Raw genomic sequence first — 16592 nt, 5'->3', positions numbered from 1 at the left:
TTTTATATAGTGTAATTTCTTGGGAAAAAAATTAACTACTAATGACAACTTAGCTGTAATCCCATCATCAGTTCAGATCATTTTAAAAAATTCAGAATTTTATCTTGCTGTAGTGTTTGTTAATTTTTATTTGGTCTTTATCTGATTATTGTAACAGATTTTCTCATTCATTTGTTGATTCATTCTTTACTGTTCATTTGTACATTTTTTTAATGTGTCAAGGTATTTTAGAACAAAATTTGAGAGCAGGTTGTTTATAAATATAAAAATAAGGATCTATAAAAAATAATAAGAATTACTGTGATATATTAAATTGTTGTAATATTGTTTGCCTTCTCCCTCCCCCCATATAAAACAAAAGGTATTTAGGTAATTTAATTTTACTTCTGTTTTTCTGTTGAGAATAAAGTGATAGCCATGACAATACTATAGCAAACACGTTATATCAAGCTATAATCTTATTACAGTCACATTTGTTATACATACTGTTTAATGATTGTAAAACATCTATCGGTGAAATATATAACTTGTCATTTTCATTCCTACCAACTGTGAGATGTGTGATGTGATTAGTTTTTTGCAGGTGAAAGATTCCACAAATGCCTGTGAACAACTTTGTAGCATATGTTATAGTAATATTTAATAATAATGTTATGAGCAAAACTGTTGACACACATTCAGCAAATAAACCAAAAAAATAATATAGTGTTCTTATGAGGATCATCTAATAATTAGAAACAAATGGCAACAGCGGAAAAATGATTTACTAAAAGTCTTTAACCTTCAACTTGCCCATTCCTGAGATAAAAAATAAAAGGTGCTTAAAAAGTATTTTTATTATTATAACGCTGATAAACAAAAAAAAGAATATTTCTCCAAATGTGATACAATTTCTTGAATTGCTTTTTTTGCATACCTTACAGATCTGTAAATACAATTTTTCTATCGCCCATGGTTTGAATAAATTACACTTAAAAAAAAATTAAGGGAAAATATTGTTAAAATCTTTAAAATTTATAATTTTGCATGGGCATACCTGTATTAGAATGACTGAATGACTTCGATGATGCTTTTCGTTTATAAATAGCCTCAGGCACATCCCGAATTAATGTCCAACAGTAATAAGCTAGCATGTTAGTATTCCATTTCCCTTCATAGCGGATTTCCATCACCGAAATGTTGGTGGAAACGTTCACTGTGTTCATCACTTACAACTCCAAGTTTGACCAGGAAAAAAAATGAGAGTGGAGGAAATTTATTTTCAAAGACATATTACATCTCATAGCTCTGAATTAAGAAGTTGATTGACAATATTGTGGTAATTCTTGGATTTTTGTTCGCACAGAAAAGTTTTGCAAACTTCTTTAAATGAAACCCAAGCTGCACTTTCTACATTATTTAACATTGAGTTAAATACATCATCTTTGACGTACTCTCTTATTTGAGGACCAACAATTGCTGATGCTTTTCTTTTATAAATAGCCACAAGCACATCCCAAATTAATGTCCAACAGTAATCGGTTAACATTGTAACAGATTACTCTATTCCGTTTCACCTTATAGCTGCTTTCCATCAACGAAATGTCATTGTAGAAATGTTCACCATGTTTGTCACTTAAGTCTCCAAGGTTGTCCGAGGAAAAATCCAGATGTGAGTGAAGAAAATGTATTTTGAAAGACATATTACATCCCATAGCTCTGTATGAAGTAAGAAGTTGATTAACAATATCGTTTCTGCAAACGTCTTTAAATGAAGCCCAAGCTATACTTTCTACATTATTTAAAATTAAGTTAAAACATCTTTGACTAACTCTCTTATTTAACTAACTCTCTTATCTTTAATTTTTTCTTCACTTACTTTCGGAAATTTCTGCCTTATGTACAAAATCCGGGACTATCTTTCTTCATTGTTTTTACAAAATTTTTCATTACTCCTAGCTTGATATGGAGAGAGGGTAAAAGCATTTTTTTGGTTTCAACTAAGGGCTCATGAATAATATTTTTCCCATTTGGAGTTAAGTTGTCTCGTTTCTTCCACTCTTTGATAACAATGTTTATCCCTAGCTTGGCCGTCCCATTTGCAAAGAAAACACATGTACTTAGTATAGCCTAACTGCATGCCTAACAAAATAGCTATAACTTTCAAATCACCACATATGTTCCAGCTATGTTTTTTATAATTTATTTTTCAAGAACATCTTTCATCACATCGTATGTCTCTTTCAAATTAATACCATAAGTGATTGGTATCAAAGAATATTTGTTACCGTTGTGTAGTAGAACCACACTTACTTGAACCACATTATATTTGATCGAATCTATGAAAAGGAGCCAGTCCTCAGGTTCATGAACTTGTCCTAAGTGCAACATAAGCTCATCAATGTTTGAGCAATAAACCAAATTATTTTTATCAATAAAGTACTGAGAAAGTTCTTTTTATCAGCTTTGAAAATCCAAAATTTTTGTACTTTTTTGAAGTAAATTCCAACCTTGCAGTGTTGATCCTAGCAGTTCAACTTGATTTTTTGATAAATTTAAATCCCTAACAAAGTCATTTAATTCACCTAGTGATATAAAATGTGGCTTATTGGAAGACAAATCAAAATCATTGTTGTCTTCTTCAGTACTTCCTGATTCTTCATCACTGCTTTCAAAACATGCATTCAGTGGTGGCTCAGGAACTGGAATAATTCCAGCTGAGGTACATGCCTGATTGCAGATTGCAATGAAGGATATTTTACAGTATGTTTAGATTTTTAGAAATTCCAGACACATTTGTTAAACAAAAGTAACAATCTGTTACATGATCCTTTGGTTCACACCAAACCATAGGTACACCAAATGGCAAAGCCTTCTGTGTACCTTCCAGCCAGCCTCTTAAATATACAGAACAATTAGTGCATACTATATGAGGAGCCCACGTCTTATCCTGATCACCAATGTTACACTGAAAGTACAAATGATATGTTTTTTTAATTAAAGGTGTATTGTTTTTTCTATTTGATTTTACGGTAAACTCACCACATACATAACAAAAGGCATCCATATCATTTACACAATTTCAAGGCATTATGACACTGCACTGTTAATAAACTTAAGACAGCAATAAGACTGAACAAAATTAATTCATTCCTAAATCCAGTGCTTAATACAAACAACACAGCTGTGTTTTCAGTTACATATTTTGACCTGCACAGACATGATTAATCTTGTCCATGAAGGCTCACTCTTCAGTATTAGATATGGTGTCATAATATGTGACTATGATATGATTTAATTCTTTGTCTAATATTGTTTATTTATAGCTTAAAAATTGTGTTAACAAAGTTAAACAATAAAAAATGAGCTAACAAAATACAATATAGAAGCCTAAAATGTTAATTATATGTTGAAAAATGAAAAAAAAATCCTTTAATTAAAATTTAAACATTTTTCAAAAATGGTGGGTGATGAAAGATTCTGAGTTCGTATTCATTTTCAGCATAAAAAAACAGATTAAAATCGTGTATCGCATGTTAGGAAACAAAATTATGTTTATAAGTGTAATCTATTGTCAAAATGTTGGCTTCACTTGAAACATTTACCGTAGAAGAACAGCATGCTGAGGTAAGATTTTTAGTAAAATGTAATGCTTTTTTTAGATCCCATAACGTATGAAACTTGGCAAAGCTATAATCCAAATACCAGTATATAGATTGGAATCATCTGACTATCAACCAGGGAAAAATTTATAATTTACGCATCAGCCAGTGATGGTGTTTTGGAGCTATAAAAAGCCCAATTTATTGTGATGGTTTTGAAGAACAATGTTTATCCAATATCATCAAGTACTATTGTGACTTGCTAAAAAATAAAGTGAGACAAATAAAGAGGTAACATCCTTATTCTCTTTCGAAAGACATAGTAATGCCTGCCCTGCACCGCTTAAAAGTCACAGGAAGCTATTCAAAAGTTGGATTAGAAGTTATTGCCAAATCTACTCACAGTCCTGATCTTGCACTATAGATTTTTTCATTTGGTCCTCTAAAAGAGTTTTTACATGACGCCAAGTTCAGCAGCAGTGAGCAGGTCAAGAATGTCTTCAAGACACCAAAATGAACAATTCTTTAATACTGGAATAAGCAGTAGTAAACAATTATTTTGAACTTTATCCCAAGATAAAGGTCATACAAATATGTGTGAGGTATTATTATTCCTATTACAGCCAAGAGTACAAATGACTTGTATATCGTCACATAGAAAACGTTCTGGTTGCTACCTACACTTTGAACCCAGTTAGAAACTCAATAGTGAGTTTAACAGTTAGTAACAGATCTTCAGCAAGGTTCTGCAAAAGTTGTATATGACTGTCAGAATGTGGGGGGCTGCTGTGTGGGAAGTAATGTATGTATAAAAGTAATCATTCTAATTGTAAATTTGAATAATTTATTTTTATAATTTTCTTTTTTAACAGCTCATCAGACTGATCAAGAGCTAGAAAACCTTTATGTATTAATATAATTTTTATAATTATAATTTCTGCAATCTTTGTTACAGGGAAAGCTGATAAAGTTATTCTCAAAACAGTTGGTGGCAAAAGCTAAACTTCCAGAACAATGTTTTCCTCCAGAGTTAAAGCATATACCTTCTTTACATCAATGGTTATTAGTGGTTGGACTTAGTCATGAATCAATTCAGGTATTTATTTTTTTTTCAGTTTGAATAGTGTACTATTGTTTAATCTAGTTATTAACTTTTGAATAATTTAGTTATAGTGTCTTATAATGTAATAATAATAAATTATTATTTATGCAGTTATTGATAACATACTTGAAATAACTGCAATTTATGCACCATATGTGTAATACCAATGCTATGTCAATCTCATGTAGTCCTAATCACCAATCATAACTGATTTGTTCTGTTTACTTCAGACTTGTGTATGAAGTAGTCTTTTTTTTTTTTTTTTTTACTTATAGAATGATTTATTCTTTATTGAAAATTGTTTTGCTTATAAGTAGTAATTATTTTTAAAGTATTTATTTCAGTTAATTGTATTTTGTGAATAATTTATTGTAATTACTCTATAAAATATCATGCGCCAGAACATGACATTTAACAGCAAAAAAAATTCTTTGTTTCTTTAAGTAGTATTCATTAGCAAATATTTTTATATCTATTATTATATAAACAAATTATATTTCTGACTGAAATATAATACATATAATAAATATATACAGGCTCGTTTCGCCTGTGCTATTCGACATTTTATGTCACTCCTGCTTCGTCCATCTTTACTAATTCTACTTCCCAAATAAGAAAATTCTTCTATCTCCATAATCTTTTCTTCTCCTATTTTCACATTCAGTGGTCCATTTTGGTTATTTCTACTACATTTCATTACTTTCGTTTTGTTCTTGTTTATTTTCATGCAAGGACTTCATCCATGCCATTCATTGTTTCTTCTAATTCGTTTTACTCTCAGCTAGAATTACTATATCATCAGCAAAACGTAGCATCTTTATCTTTTCATCTTGTACTGTTACTCCGAATCTAAATTGTTCTTTAACATCATTAACTGCTAGTTCTATGTAAAGATTAAAAAGTAATAGGGATAGGGAACATCCTTGTTGAACTCCCTTTCTTATTATGGCTTCTTTCTTATGTTCTTCAATTATTACTGTTGCTGTTTGGTTCCTGCAAATGTTAGCAATTGTTCTTCTATCTCTGTATCTAAACCTTAATTTTTTAAAAATGCTGAACATTTTATTCCAGTCTACGTTATCGAATGCCTTTTCTAGGTCTATAAATGCCAAGTATGTTGGTTTGTTTTTTCTTATACTTTTCCTGAAACCAAATTGGTCTTCTCCTAACACTTTTTCCACTCTCCTCTCAATTCTTCTGTATAGAATTCTAGTTAAGATTTTTGATGCATGACTAGTTAAACTAATTGTTTTCTATTCTTCACATTTATCTGCTCCTGCTTTCTTTGGTATCACACTATAACACTTTTTTTTGAAGTCTGACGGAACTTCCCCTTTTTCATAAATATTACACACCAGTTTGTATAATCTATCAATCGCTTCCTCATCTGCACTGCGCTGTAATTCTACAGGTATTCCATCTATTCCAGGAGCCTTTCTGTCATTCAAATCTTTTAATGCTTTCTTAAATTCAGATCTCAGTATTGTTTCTCCCATTTCATCCTCTCCAACTTCCTCTTGTCCTCTGTAACACCATTTTCTAATTCATTTCCTCCGTATAACTCTTCAATATATTCCACCCACCTATCGACTTTACTTTTCGTATTATAAATTGGTTTACCATCTTTGTTTAACACATTATTGGATTTTAATTTATGTACCCCAAGATTTTCCTTAACTTTCCTGTATGCTTTGTCTATTTTACCAATTTTCATTTCTCTTTCCACTTCTGAACACTTTTCTTTAATCCATTCTTCTTTCGCTAGTTTGCACTTTCTGTTTATAGAATTTCTTAATTGTCGATAGTTCCTTTTACTTTCTTCATCACTAGCATTCTTATATTTTCTACGTTCATCCATCAGTTGCAATATATCGTCTGAAAGCCAAGGTTTTCTACCAGTTCTCTTTGTTTCGCCTAAGTTCGCTTCTGCTGTTTTAAGAATTTCCTTTTTAACATTCTCCCATTCTTCTTCTACATTTTCTACCTTATCATTTTTACTCAAACCTCTTGCGATGTCCTCCTCAAAAATCTTCTTTACCACCATTAAGCTTCTCTAAATTCCACCGATTTCATTATCACACTAAATTATGGTCTCTATCAATATATGCTCCAGGGTAAGCTTTGCAGTCTAGGAGTTGATTTCTAAATCTTTGCTTAACCATGATATAATCTATCTGATATCTTGTAGTATTACCTGGATTTTACCATGTGTATATTCTTCTATTATGATTTTTAAACTGGGCGTCGGCAATTAATAAATTATACTTTGTGCAAAACTCTTTAAGTCGGTCCCCTCTTTCATTCCTTTTGCCCAGCCCGTATTCACCCACTATATTTCCTTCCTTGCCTTTTCCAATGCTTGCATTCCAATCTCCAACTGTTATTAAATTTTCATCTCCTTTTATGTGTTTAATTGCTTCATCAGTTTCTTCGTATACACACTACCTCATCATCATCATGGGTGCTTGTAGGCATATAGACGTTAACAATCATTGTCGGTTTAGGTTTTGATTTTATCCTTATTACAATGATTCTATCGCTATGCATTTTGAAATACTCTACTCTCTTCCCTATCTTCTTGTTCATCACAAAACCTACTCCTGCCTGCCCATTATTTGAAGCTGAGTTAATTATTCTAAAATCACCTGACCAAAAGTCGTTTTCCTCTTCCCATTGAACCTCACTAATTCCTACTACATCTACATTTATCCTATCTATTTCCCTCTTTAAATTTGTAACCTACCAATTTTTTTAAACTTCTAACATTCCACACTCCGACCCGTAGAATGTTGTTTTTTAATTTTCTGGTGACCCTATCCTTAGTAGTCCCCACCCGGAGATCCGAACGGGAGACTAGTTTACCTCCAGAATATTTTACCTAGGAAGGCACCTCCATCATTGCTATATGAAAATGCAGAGAGCACATTTTCTTGGAAAAAAAGCAGCTGTAGTTTTCCATTGCTTTCAGCTGCGCAGTACTCAGAAACCTTATTATGTTAAAATAAAATTATATATTTATTATTTTTACATATAGTTGCAATTCACTGTAACAGATTTTTCATGTTGTTTTGTTGGTACCTTTATTATTACTGTGTTCAAAACATTTTCCCACAAGTGATTTAAACCAGTTATTTACTTCATCTTTTCATTCCTCATTGTTTTCAAACAGTGCAAGTCATTGTTTTAAATTGAGAAAAGGGTAAAAAACACACTAGGTGCAAGAGCAGGACTATGTGGTGGATACAAAATCCATTAGACAGCTGTCCATTACTTTTGTTCTGAATAGCACATGAAAACCTTTTGAGCAACACAGTACATATCAGTACTCATTATTTCCATGATCAAGGAATTATAAGCAATATTCTTTTGTTGTCCAAAAAGTATTGTCCATAAGCTACCTGCCAAAATGTTTTTGCTTAAACTTCTTGGCTCTCAGAGATCATTGCCAGCCACGCATCAGTTGCTTTGTTTCAACATAATGTATGATTCTAAGTTTCATCTTCAGTCACATGTTAAGCATTTCATCTCCCTTCTGGCAGCACTCCTTTTGTCCATCTGTTTACATTTTTGTTACACAACCATTTAGCACAGTGTCTTGAAATTTGTTTAAAAATAATTTTGAATTTGAAAATCATCTGTTTTCGTAAATAGTTTGTTCATTTTTTCCAACAAATCATTTATAACAGATAAGCAGCCACTACATTCTTCATCTTAAACATTTATCTTGCCTTCTCAAAACAATCTACACCAGTTTTAAACTTTATCTGCACCTGTAACATTTGGTCCATAAACTTAGCAAATCTCTTTGTGGATTTCAGTGGTAGATTTGATTTTCACCATTAAGAAACTAATTACAGTTTCAATCTAGCATTTCACAGGATTGTTTATTTTAACACTCATTTCATTTTGGTTATGCATGGCAACTAACACATATGCAATTGTGCTATTATTGTCAACAGATGACTACTTATCAGTAGTCATATAACTCATTTATATCCAAATAAGTTTTCTATGCAAGCATTGTATGCTTTCAAAGTATAAATTAGCAGAAAAAGTAAAATTGTTTTTATTTAAAAAAAAAGCCTTATAGAAGTATTGATATTATACTAGATATTACAATATGTTACTGAATGTATTTATCATGATAATCTATAAAATATTTTGTTTATTATGTAAAAATGCATTTAATCATTAAGAAAAAAGTTTTATATATTATGTTTAATTAAAAAATCTATTATTACAGAGTGTTTGCAATAAAGTAAGATCCTTGGAAGCTTTGCAAGAAAAGTCTGATCATGAACTTCGAACTATTCTTAGTGAACGAACCTTGCGGGAGGAAGAATTACGACGTCTCTGCCGGGCTTTGCATAACCTCAAGCGATATACTGGTATGTTACTTTTCTTTTTATTTAATTTTTTACCCTAAATATATTGAATTCTTTTTTATTAAAGTAAATTTATATTTTAATTAATTTTATGGAATATAAGTATAAAATTTATATAAGGTTTTGCTTACATGTAGGCTGTTTAAAAAGGTATATATATTTTATTTAATACATTTATGTACAGCCTTTATAGTAAGTAATGATAAATAATAAACTTTATTGGAAATTTGAAGAGTTTAACTTGTATTTATGTATATGTTCATCAACCAGAATGTTGGATTGACCTATTCAATGCTAATATTGCTGTTACAAAGTATCACAAAGAGGTATCCTTCACAAATGTTTAAGTATAGTGGTCAGATCCTTTCCTAATCAGAGGCATTAATCAGGTAACTTCATGACCAGAGGGATTTGTTATAGAATAGGTGATTGTAATTTGATTATTTAAAGAAAATACTTGTTTGAACTGTTATAATTTTGTAAAACCATTGCAAAAAATCATTCTACACACTACATTAAGCATGTTTCCCATTTAAGTTTTTTAAGTACTCACTTAAGCAGTAAGAAACGTAACTTATATTTTGATAAAAATTTAGAAAAATATAACAGTTTAAGAATATGTTTATTAGAAGAATTTTAACATTTAGTTATTTATATTAAATTTTTTATCGTGTGACCATATGTCTTAGTGTCATTTCACTACATGATGCAGGGAATCGCACTGAGAAACATCAGTAAATCAATCATTATTATACACCATTATTTAATTAGGGTTTTGATTACGATATTACTAGAGTTTTGTGTCCAATGAATAAAAATATGTAAAGGGTTTTTTGTTTTTTTTTAGTTTTTCATGCTCTTTCTCATGGTTTTGCCAAAAATATCACATGATAATATTTTGAGATATTTATTTTAGTTGAAAATAAGAAAAGAGGTTTTTTTTCTTATAGATGTAATGCAAATCTTATTTCAGAATTAACCTTATTCTATGTTGGTTATTGTAGGTTTGTATTAATTTTGAAAAGATGAAAATGAATAATTAAAAAATAATTTTTCAGTATATTTAAATGAAATTTTTGTTTAATCTAGTTTTTATTGTACTGCAATGTTTTTTACTGTGACATTTTTAACATAGGGTATTAAAAAGGTTAATTCCAAAGAATTATGAAAATTAAAATTAACAAAGCAATAAATAAACAAACTAAAATATGTTAAATGTTGAAACAGCTTTTATTTTCACACACAGGAAATTTCATTGTCCTTTATTTCAGAAATGTTTTATTTAAAGAATTGGTATGTTTACTTCAAAGTATGGAATGAAGACAATTTTTTAAAAGTAATAAGTTGTGTAACATTAATTTAAAAATATTATCATTTATAAATTTGAGCAGTCAGTTGAAAAAAATATGTATTAATGAAAAACGGCTCATTAAAAAAAAAAAAACTCTGACAGTCTAAAGTTTTCCATACTTGATGTAGTCAGTGCTCAGTGACAAAGACATAAGGGATTATATTTAATTGCCCAGTAGCATGTTCATTTCAAAATACATTTTGCCACCATGTTATCAGAGAATGTGTATTTGAGACACACACACCTCATAATCCGTAAAAAAATGATATTTTTTTATTTTCTTTATAAATTTATTATTTCATGGATGATTTGAATTTTCTTATTTATTACTATAATAGTTTTTTAAGCTTCCCATTCTGCTATATAAAATAATGAAATTATTTGAAAATAAAAGTTAATTTTTTAACTTTAATGGAGCTGGAAAATGATTTATAAAAATAATATTTTATGAATAATTTTTCTAAAAATGTGATTATAATAATAAAATTTGTTTAAGCAGTTTTATTTTTGTATTAAATTAAAACTACTGAATAAGAGAAAATACCTTTACTATCACTTTTATCAGTGTAAGAAATTTTAATTGTTAATTCCACTTAATTAATTCTCACAATTTTTGAACAAGCTTTTATTTAATTACTTAATATTTAATTTTGTGACAGAAATCTTAGTTCATGGTGAATGTGAAAGTGGTGATCTCCCATTATATTGGGACTCATGGGATTGCCATCGATTTGTTGGTATCGGTTCAGGCGGTAGCTCTTCGTCTCCAAGGCCAAATAGATCACGTGAAACACGGTGTTCAGTTCCTTCTGAAGAATCACTCGGACATCAACATCAACTCTCTGCTCCTCTTTCTCCTCCACTACCTCCATATCATCCATCAACTCCTCCTCCGACTCCACCTATTCAGAAGTTAAAAGGTATGTATTCATGCTGTTATCTACACTTTAAATTTCTTTCTAATGAAATATCTATTTGATAAACATTACTACAATTATTTAAATGAATTTGTATGAATATTTATATATTTATTTTCATGTTTATATTAACACATGTACTTTTAATTAATTAAAACTAATAGGTTGTTTTTCTTTTTATTGCATATGATCCATTGTTCATTCCAGCCAACTTTTAATAAAAATCTCTCAGTTCAACTCAAAAAAAATGATTTCTTTATTTGCAAATTACATATCACAAGTGGGAAGGGATTCTTTTTTGTTTAATTTGTTATTCTCAGCTAAAAGAAACATAATAGAAGTACTAATAGTTTTCTAACTAAAAAAAAAATTAAATGGGAAAAACAATTACTGATAATTAATCAGCGATATTAGGACTAGTGTAAAAAATCATGTCTGCATTCAATACAATTTTGTACTTCAATAATGTAAAATAAAGTACAATTTTATAAGTGTATAAAAATTAATAGTATTTAAAATGCTGTCTATGGCATTTAGAATATTATTCTACAAATGAGAATATGATTATATTATTATAGATATTTATAGATTTTGTAAAATACATAGGGGGATGTAATGCAGTAAGGCTGGTTACTGGTTATATTATTATTCATAAACTGCATTAAAGTTTTACAAAAGTATAATATTTATAAATATTTGTGTAAACATTTTTTGATGTCTTAACAATTATTTCTACTAAATAAGTAATTTTTTAATAGAAATTGAAGGAGCTTAGAGTCTGCAGAAGGAAACACATCTATAAGTATAAAAATCTTATATTTTTTCAACACCTCTATATTTTATTAATTAACAGAAAAATAACAAAATTGAGTAATTTCTAAAAACATTTGGTGTTAAATTATTATTTTTAACAGACTGCAAGAAAAAAGGAGGTTCGTTGATTCAACCTGTTTGATTTTTATAAATGTTCAAGTTTTACTTGTCATCAAATGGCATGATTTTGATGTTGGTTTTCATTTTATACAGAAAGTTTTTTACTTCAGTGATCACATTTTATTTTTTATTTTTTCTGATGATTCATTAAATAAAGAATTGCATTGTCTGTTTTGATGATTTCAAGATATTTAAGAATTTCTAAATTTCTTTTTATCATCATTCCTTAGTATCTGGTTTGTGTTAGTCATAGTATATTCATGTAAAGAACTTAGAAATTATTTTTAAAATTGAAGAAAAAATAACATATCCTGCATCCCATAAAAAATTTGCTCACACTTAATGTATTGCATCATTTCTGCATTTTTTACTTACATTTATCTAGATACAAGTCTTTCATCTTCACGTGTTGAGTAAATTATTTTTTTTTCATATGAATTATACTTTTTTATGAATGCCTGTCCACATTTAGAAATAAAACTAAAAGATTAAAATAAAATTAATTTAAAAAAAAAACTGAATTTAATTTATCAATTCTTGTTTTAATTTTGATTTTTATAGTCATGTTGGTAGTTGGTTTTTATATTTTTTTATTTATATTTATTTTTATTTTATTTTTATTTTATTTTATTTTATTTATTTATTATTTATTATTTATTATTTATTATTATTATTATTATTATTATTTATTTATTATTTATTATTATTATTTATATTATTATATATATTTAATATTTATTTATTTATTATTTATATTATTATTTATTTATTTATTTTTTTTATTTTTTTTTTATTTTTATTTTTTTTTTTTATATATATTTTTTTTTTTTTTTTTTTTTTATATTTGGTTTTTATAGTCATTGTTGGTAGTTTTCAATTTGGTGATGTCTTCTGGAAGTCAAAATTTAAAGATTTGGAAAAGTATTATTGTACTTTTTTTTTACTTTTTAATGGAATCTGATTTTGTTATTATTATTTAACAACTTGACTGTGATGAGATCCCAAGGAATCTTAGCTAGTGTTAGTAACAGGACAAATGAAAAAATCTTTATTATTCTCAGCTGACCACCATAACAAATACAAGTTCAATATTTTACTTATTGTTTTCACTATTTTAAGAAAGTAATATAGTTGAACTTCGGGTTAATATGGATGTGAGACCACAAATGTTCTTACTGTATTAATTCTTTACAATAGGAATAATAAATATTACATAGAATAGAATATAAATTGCAGACATTATTATAGTAGATTGTAGTTTGGTTATTTAAACTTATGGTTTCTTTCTTAAAATTGGTTATACATCCTTCGCTGTGAAATTCTTGCTGGTTGATTGCTATGAGATTGATTTTTACTAATGGTTGCTCCAATTCTTGTTAGATGAATTATGTAAATGTTTATTTTTTAAAAATAAATAAAATACTTTCTCAAAAACACAGTAAGCTTTGTTGTCTAATATATATATATATACAAAAAAAAGTTGTCAAAATATAATTTTTTTATCAAATTAAATAACAACTGTACATAAAAAAAGAAGAAAATTAACATAGGTGAAAAATGTAAAATGTATTGAGATAGGCTATGTATGTAATAGTAATTACTAGTGAATAAACTGAAAGAAAAATATCTATTTTTTTATTTATATTCTATAAAAAACTATATTAATAATAGAAGGCTGAACATACTGATAATTTAGTATGCATTCTTGGAATGTCGCTGAGCGTACTTTTTTCCAAATTTGGTGGAACATTGTTTGTAAGTTGCAGTACGATTCTGTATATGTACTATAACATAGTTCATAGCAGTTTACGTTCCTGTGAATATAGTCTTCATTAGATGTCACTAGTGCTGTTATTAAATTTTATTTATTAATATGTTGTTTTGTTCACACATACGCATGTGCACACATAAACACACACATACACATATATATATTAAATGAAATATAAACTACCAAAACACAGTAAATATATAAGTTGCAAACTTACCATTTTAATTTCAAGAATTGATTTTCGCAGTATCCCGCATCTTCAGTTTGTATTTAATTCTATAATTACATTAAAGTAAATTGTTTTTATAATTTGTAAATTTTGAATTTGTAAAAATTGTTGCTCTTTTATAAATTTTAAAATTTATTATAGACGACTATACAAATTCTGCTGTCCAATACTGGAATGTAATCTCATGGTTGTGATGGTATTTATAAAGGAAAAACAAATAGATCCTTTAAAATTAGATTACTTGAACACTGTTATACGAGGGATATCTCTAAAGTAAAGACTGCTGGGAAATTTCTCTTCTTAATGTTGGTGAACCTGTGTCATTCATGACCACACTAGTAATGTACAACACTGCATTCTTGTCTGTAAGTTGTCGCGTTGTAGTACCTTTGATTACGTGTGAGAGTTATTACGTTATAAAATAAATAGGAAAATTGATGTTGCTGACTATGAAACATGTGGTGTCATAGGTTTTTTAAACCATCAGAACATTTAAGCCGGGTGAAATTCATAGGCAGTTGGTTGCTGTGTACGGTGATAATGTATTGAATGAAGGAAATGTCCGAAAATGGTTTAAAAGGTTTAGAAATAACAGAATTAATGTGCATGATGAAGAACGTTCCGGGAGGCCCTAAATAATCACTGAGACTTGTTGAAACGTGTTGATGATGAAATCAGAAAAGATCATCGCCCAACGATTTCCGATATGGCTCTTCTTTATCCTGATGTTTCAAGAGCTGTTTTTGGTCACATTGTTCATAACCATTTAGGCTTCAGAAAGGTTTATGCATGTTGGATGCCGCGCAGAATGTCACAAAAAAATTGCAATGTAATCTGGAATTTTTGATGTGCTACACAGAAAAAGGTGATGAGTTCCTTAATTCAATTGTTACTGGTGATGAAACATTGATTTCGTATTACATGCCAGAGAGAAAACAGCATTCAAGTGAATGGCATCATTCTCAGTCACCAACAAAGGAAAAGCCACAGCCATTTGGATGCAAACTAATGGCCGCAGTCTTTTGGGATCGGTTTGGCATACTGCTGATTGATTTCATGCCACATGGAACGACTATAAATGCAGAAGCTTTCTGTGAAACTCTATGGAAGTTACGGCGCACTGTTCAAAATTGGTGATGTGGGTGACTGACCAACAGCGTTGTTCTGTTGCACGATAATGCATGTCCACATGTTGCGGGTCCGACACTTGATTTACTGAAAACATTTGGATGGGAAATTGAAAGAATTTTTGAGTGTTAAGCATTTCATGGGTGACAATGAAATTAAAAATGCTGTTAATCAGTGGCTAAATGGACTAGCAGCAGAAGAATATGACAAGGGTATATTGAAGCTGATTTATCGCTATGATAAATGTCTTAATTCATGTGGCGATTATTTAGAGAAGTAGTATAAGGTTTGTAGTTTAAGAGAAATAAAAAATATTTATAAATTTTTCAGATTAAATTTTTTTTACAATGAAATGGTCTTTAGAGATAACTTTTCGTAGAAACAGTATTATAGAAATTATAAAAATAATAAACTAAGTTTATTTAATATGACATAATAAATAATAAACATTTTATTTCTGATGTTAACATAGATTTAGAAATATTAGAAATTAATAATGATATAAAATTAAATATATTAGAAAAATATACACATATAAATATAAAAAAAGTTCAATACGATAAACCATCAAACAGTGTTTAAGGGAAACAGTCTTACATAAACTGCAACAAATTGCAGCACTCATTAAAATTAATACACATTTCGCATTATTTTTTTTTTTTAAATCTTTATTATGCCATAATGGAATTATTTCAATCATGACTGAAGATCAGGGTCCCGCGAAAGTACTTTCATGAAAAAATTAAGATAAGATATGTCTTATCTCAATATTCTTTGCTAGGGTAGTTTACTTTAATAGAATCTAAATATATATTTTATTGTTTTTCTCAAATATTTGTAATAATGAATATTCTAAAATCCATGAAATATGATTCTTCGTTCATCTGTAATTTTGTCCCCTGTATTGCAACATGTTTGCATAAAATTAACAATTTTTTTTTTGTAATTAATATTTATGTGAAAATAAATTTTCCTTTATTTTTAATGTCTTTACATGATTTCTGTATTTTTTACAATTGCTAAATTATTACACATTATTATAAACTTTTCATATTTTGCCAATAAAGTTTGAGCAATTTGGTAATTAAACTCAACATTAAATGAAAGTAGTTATAATGGAAGTAATTTAATTTTTTAAATAAAATTTAAACTTTCCTAATGATTACGAAGTATAGTTTTAAAAATTAAAGCAATT

The 16592-nt window shown here is 28.6% G+C and overlaps 1 protein-coding gene across 1 annotated transcript in view; it reads left to right on the top strand.

Moving 5' to 3' along the window:
• The window catches only part of ksr (kinase suppressor of ras), a 105380-nt gene that overhangs the window by 22514 nt on the left and 66274 nt on the right, over positions 1-16592 (top strand). The window contains exons 2-4 of the mRNA XM_075364667.1: positions 4537-4677; positions 8927-9071; positions 11079-11339. Of these exons, the coding sequence (XP_075220782.1) occupies positions 4537-4677; positions 8927-9071; positions 11079-11339 (547 nt within the window). The remainder of the gene's footprint in view (positions 1-4536; positions 4678-8926; positions 9072-11078; positions 11340-16592) is intronic.

The sequence above is a fragment of the Lycorma delicatula genome, chromosome 4 (assembly GCF_047948215.1).
Source record: "Lycorma delicatula isolate Av1 chromosome 4, ASM4794821v1, whole genome shotgun sequence".
NCBI lineage: Eukaryota > Metazoa > Arthropoda > Insecta > Hemiptera > Fulgoridae > Lycorma > Lycorma delicatula.
Note: the sequence above shows the minus strand (reverse complement) of the source record. Positions and strands in the feature narration are given on the sequence as shown.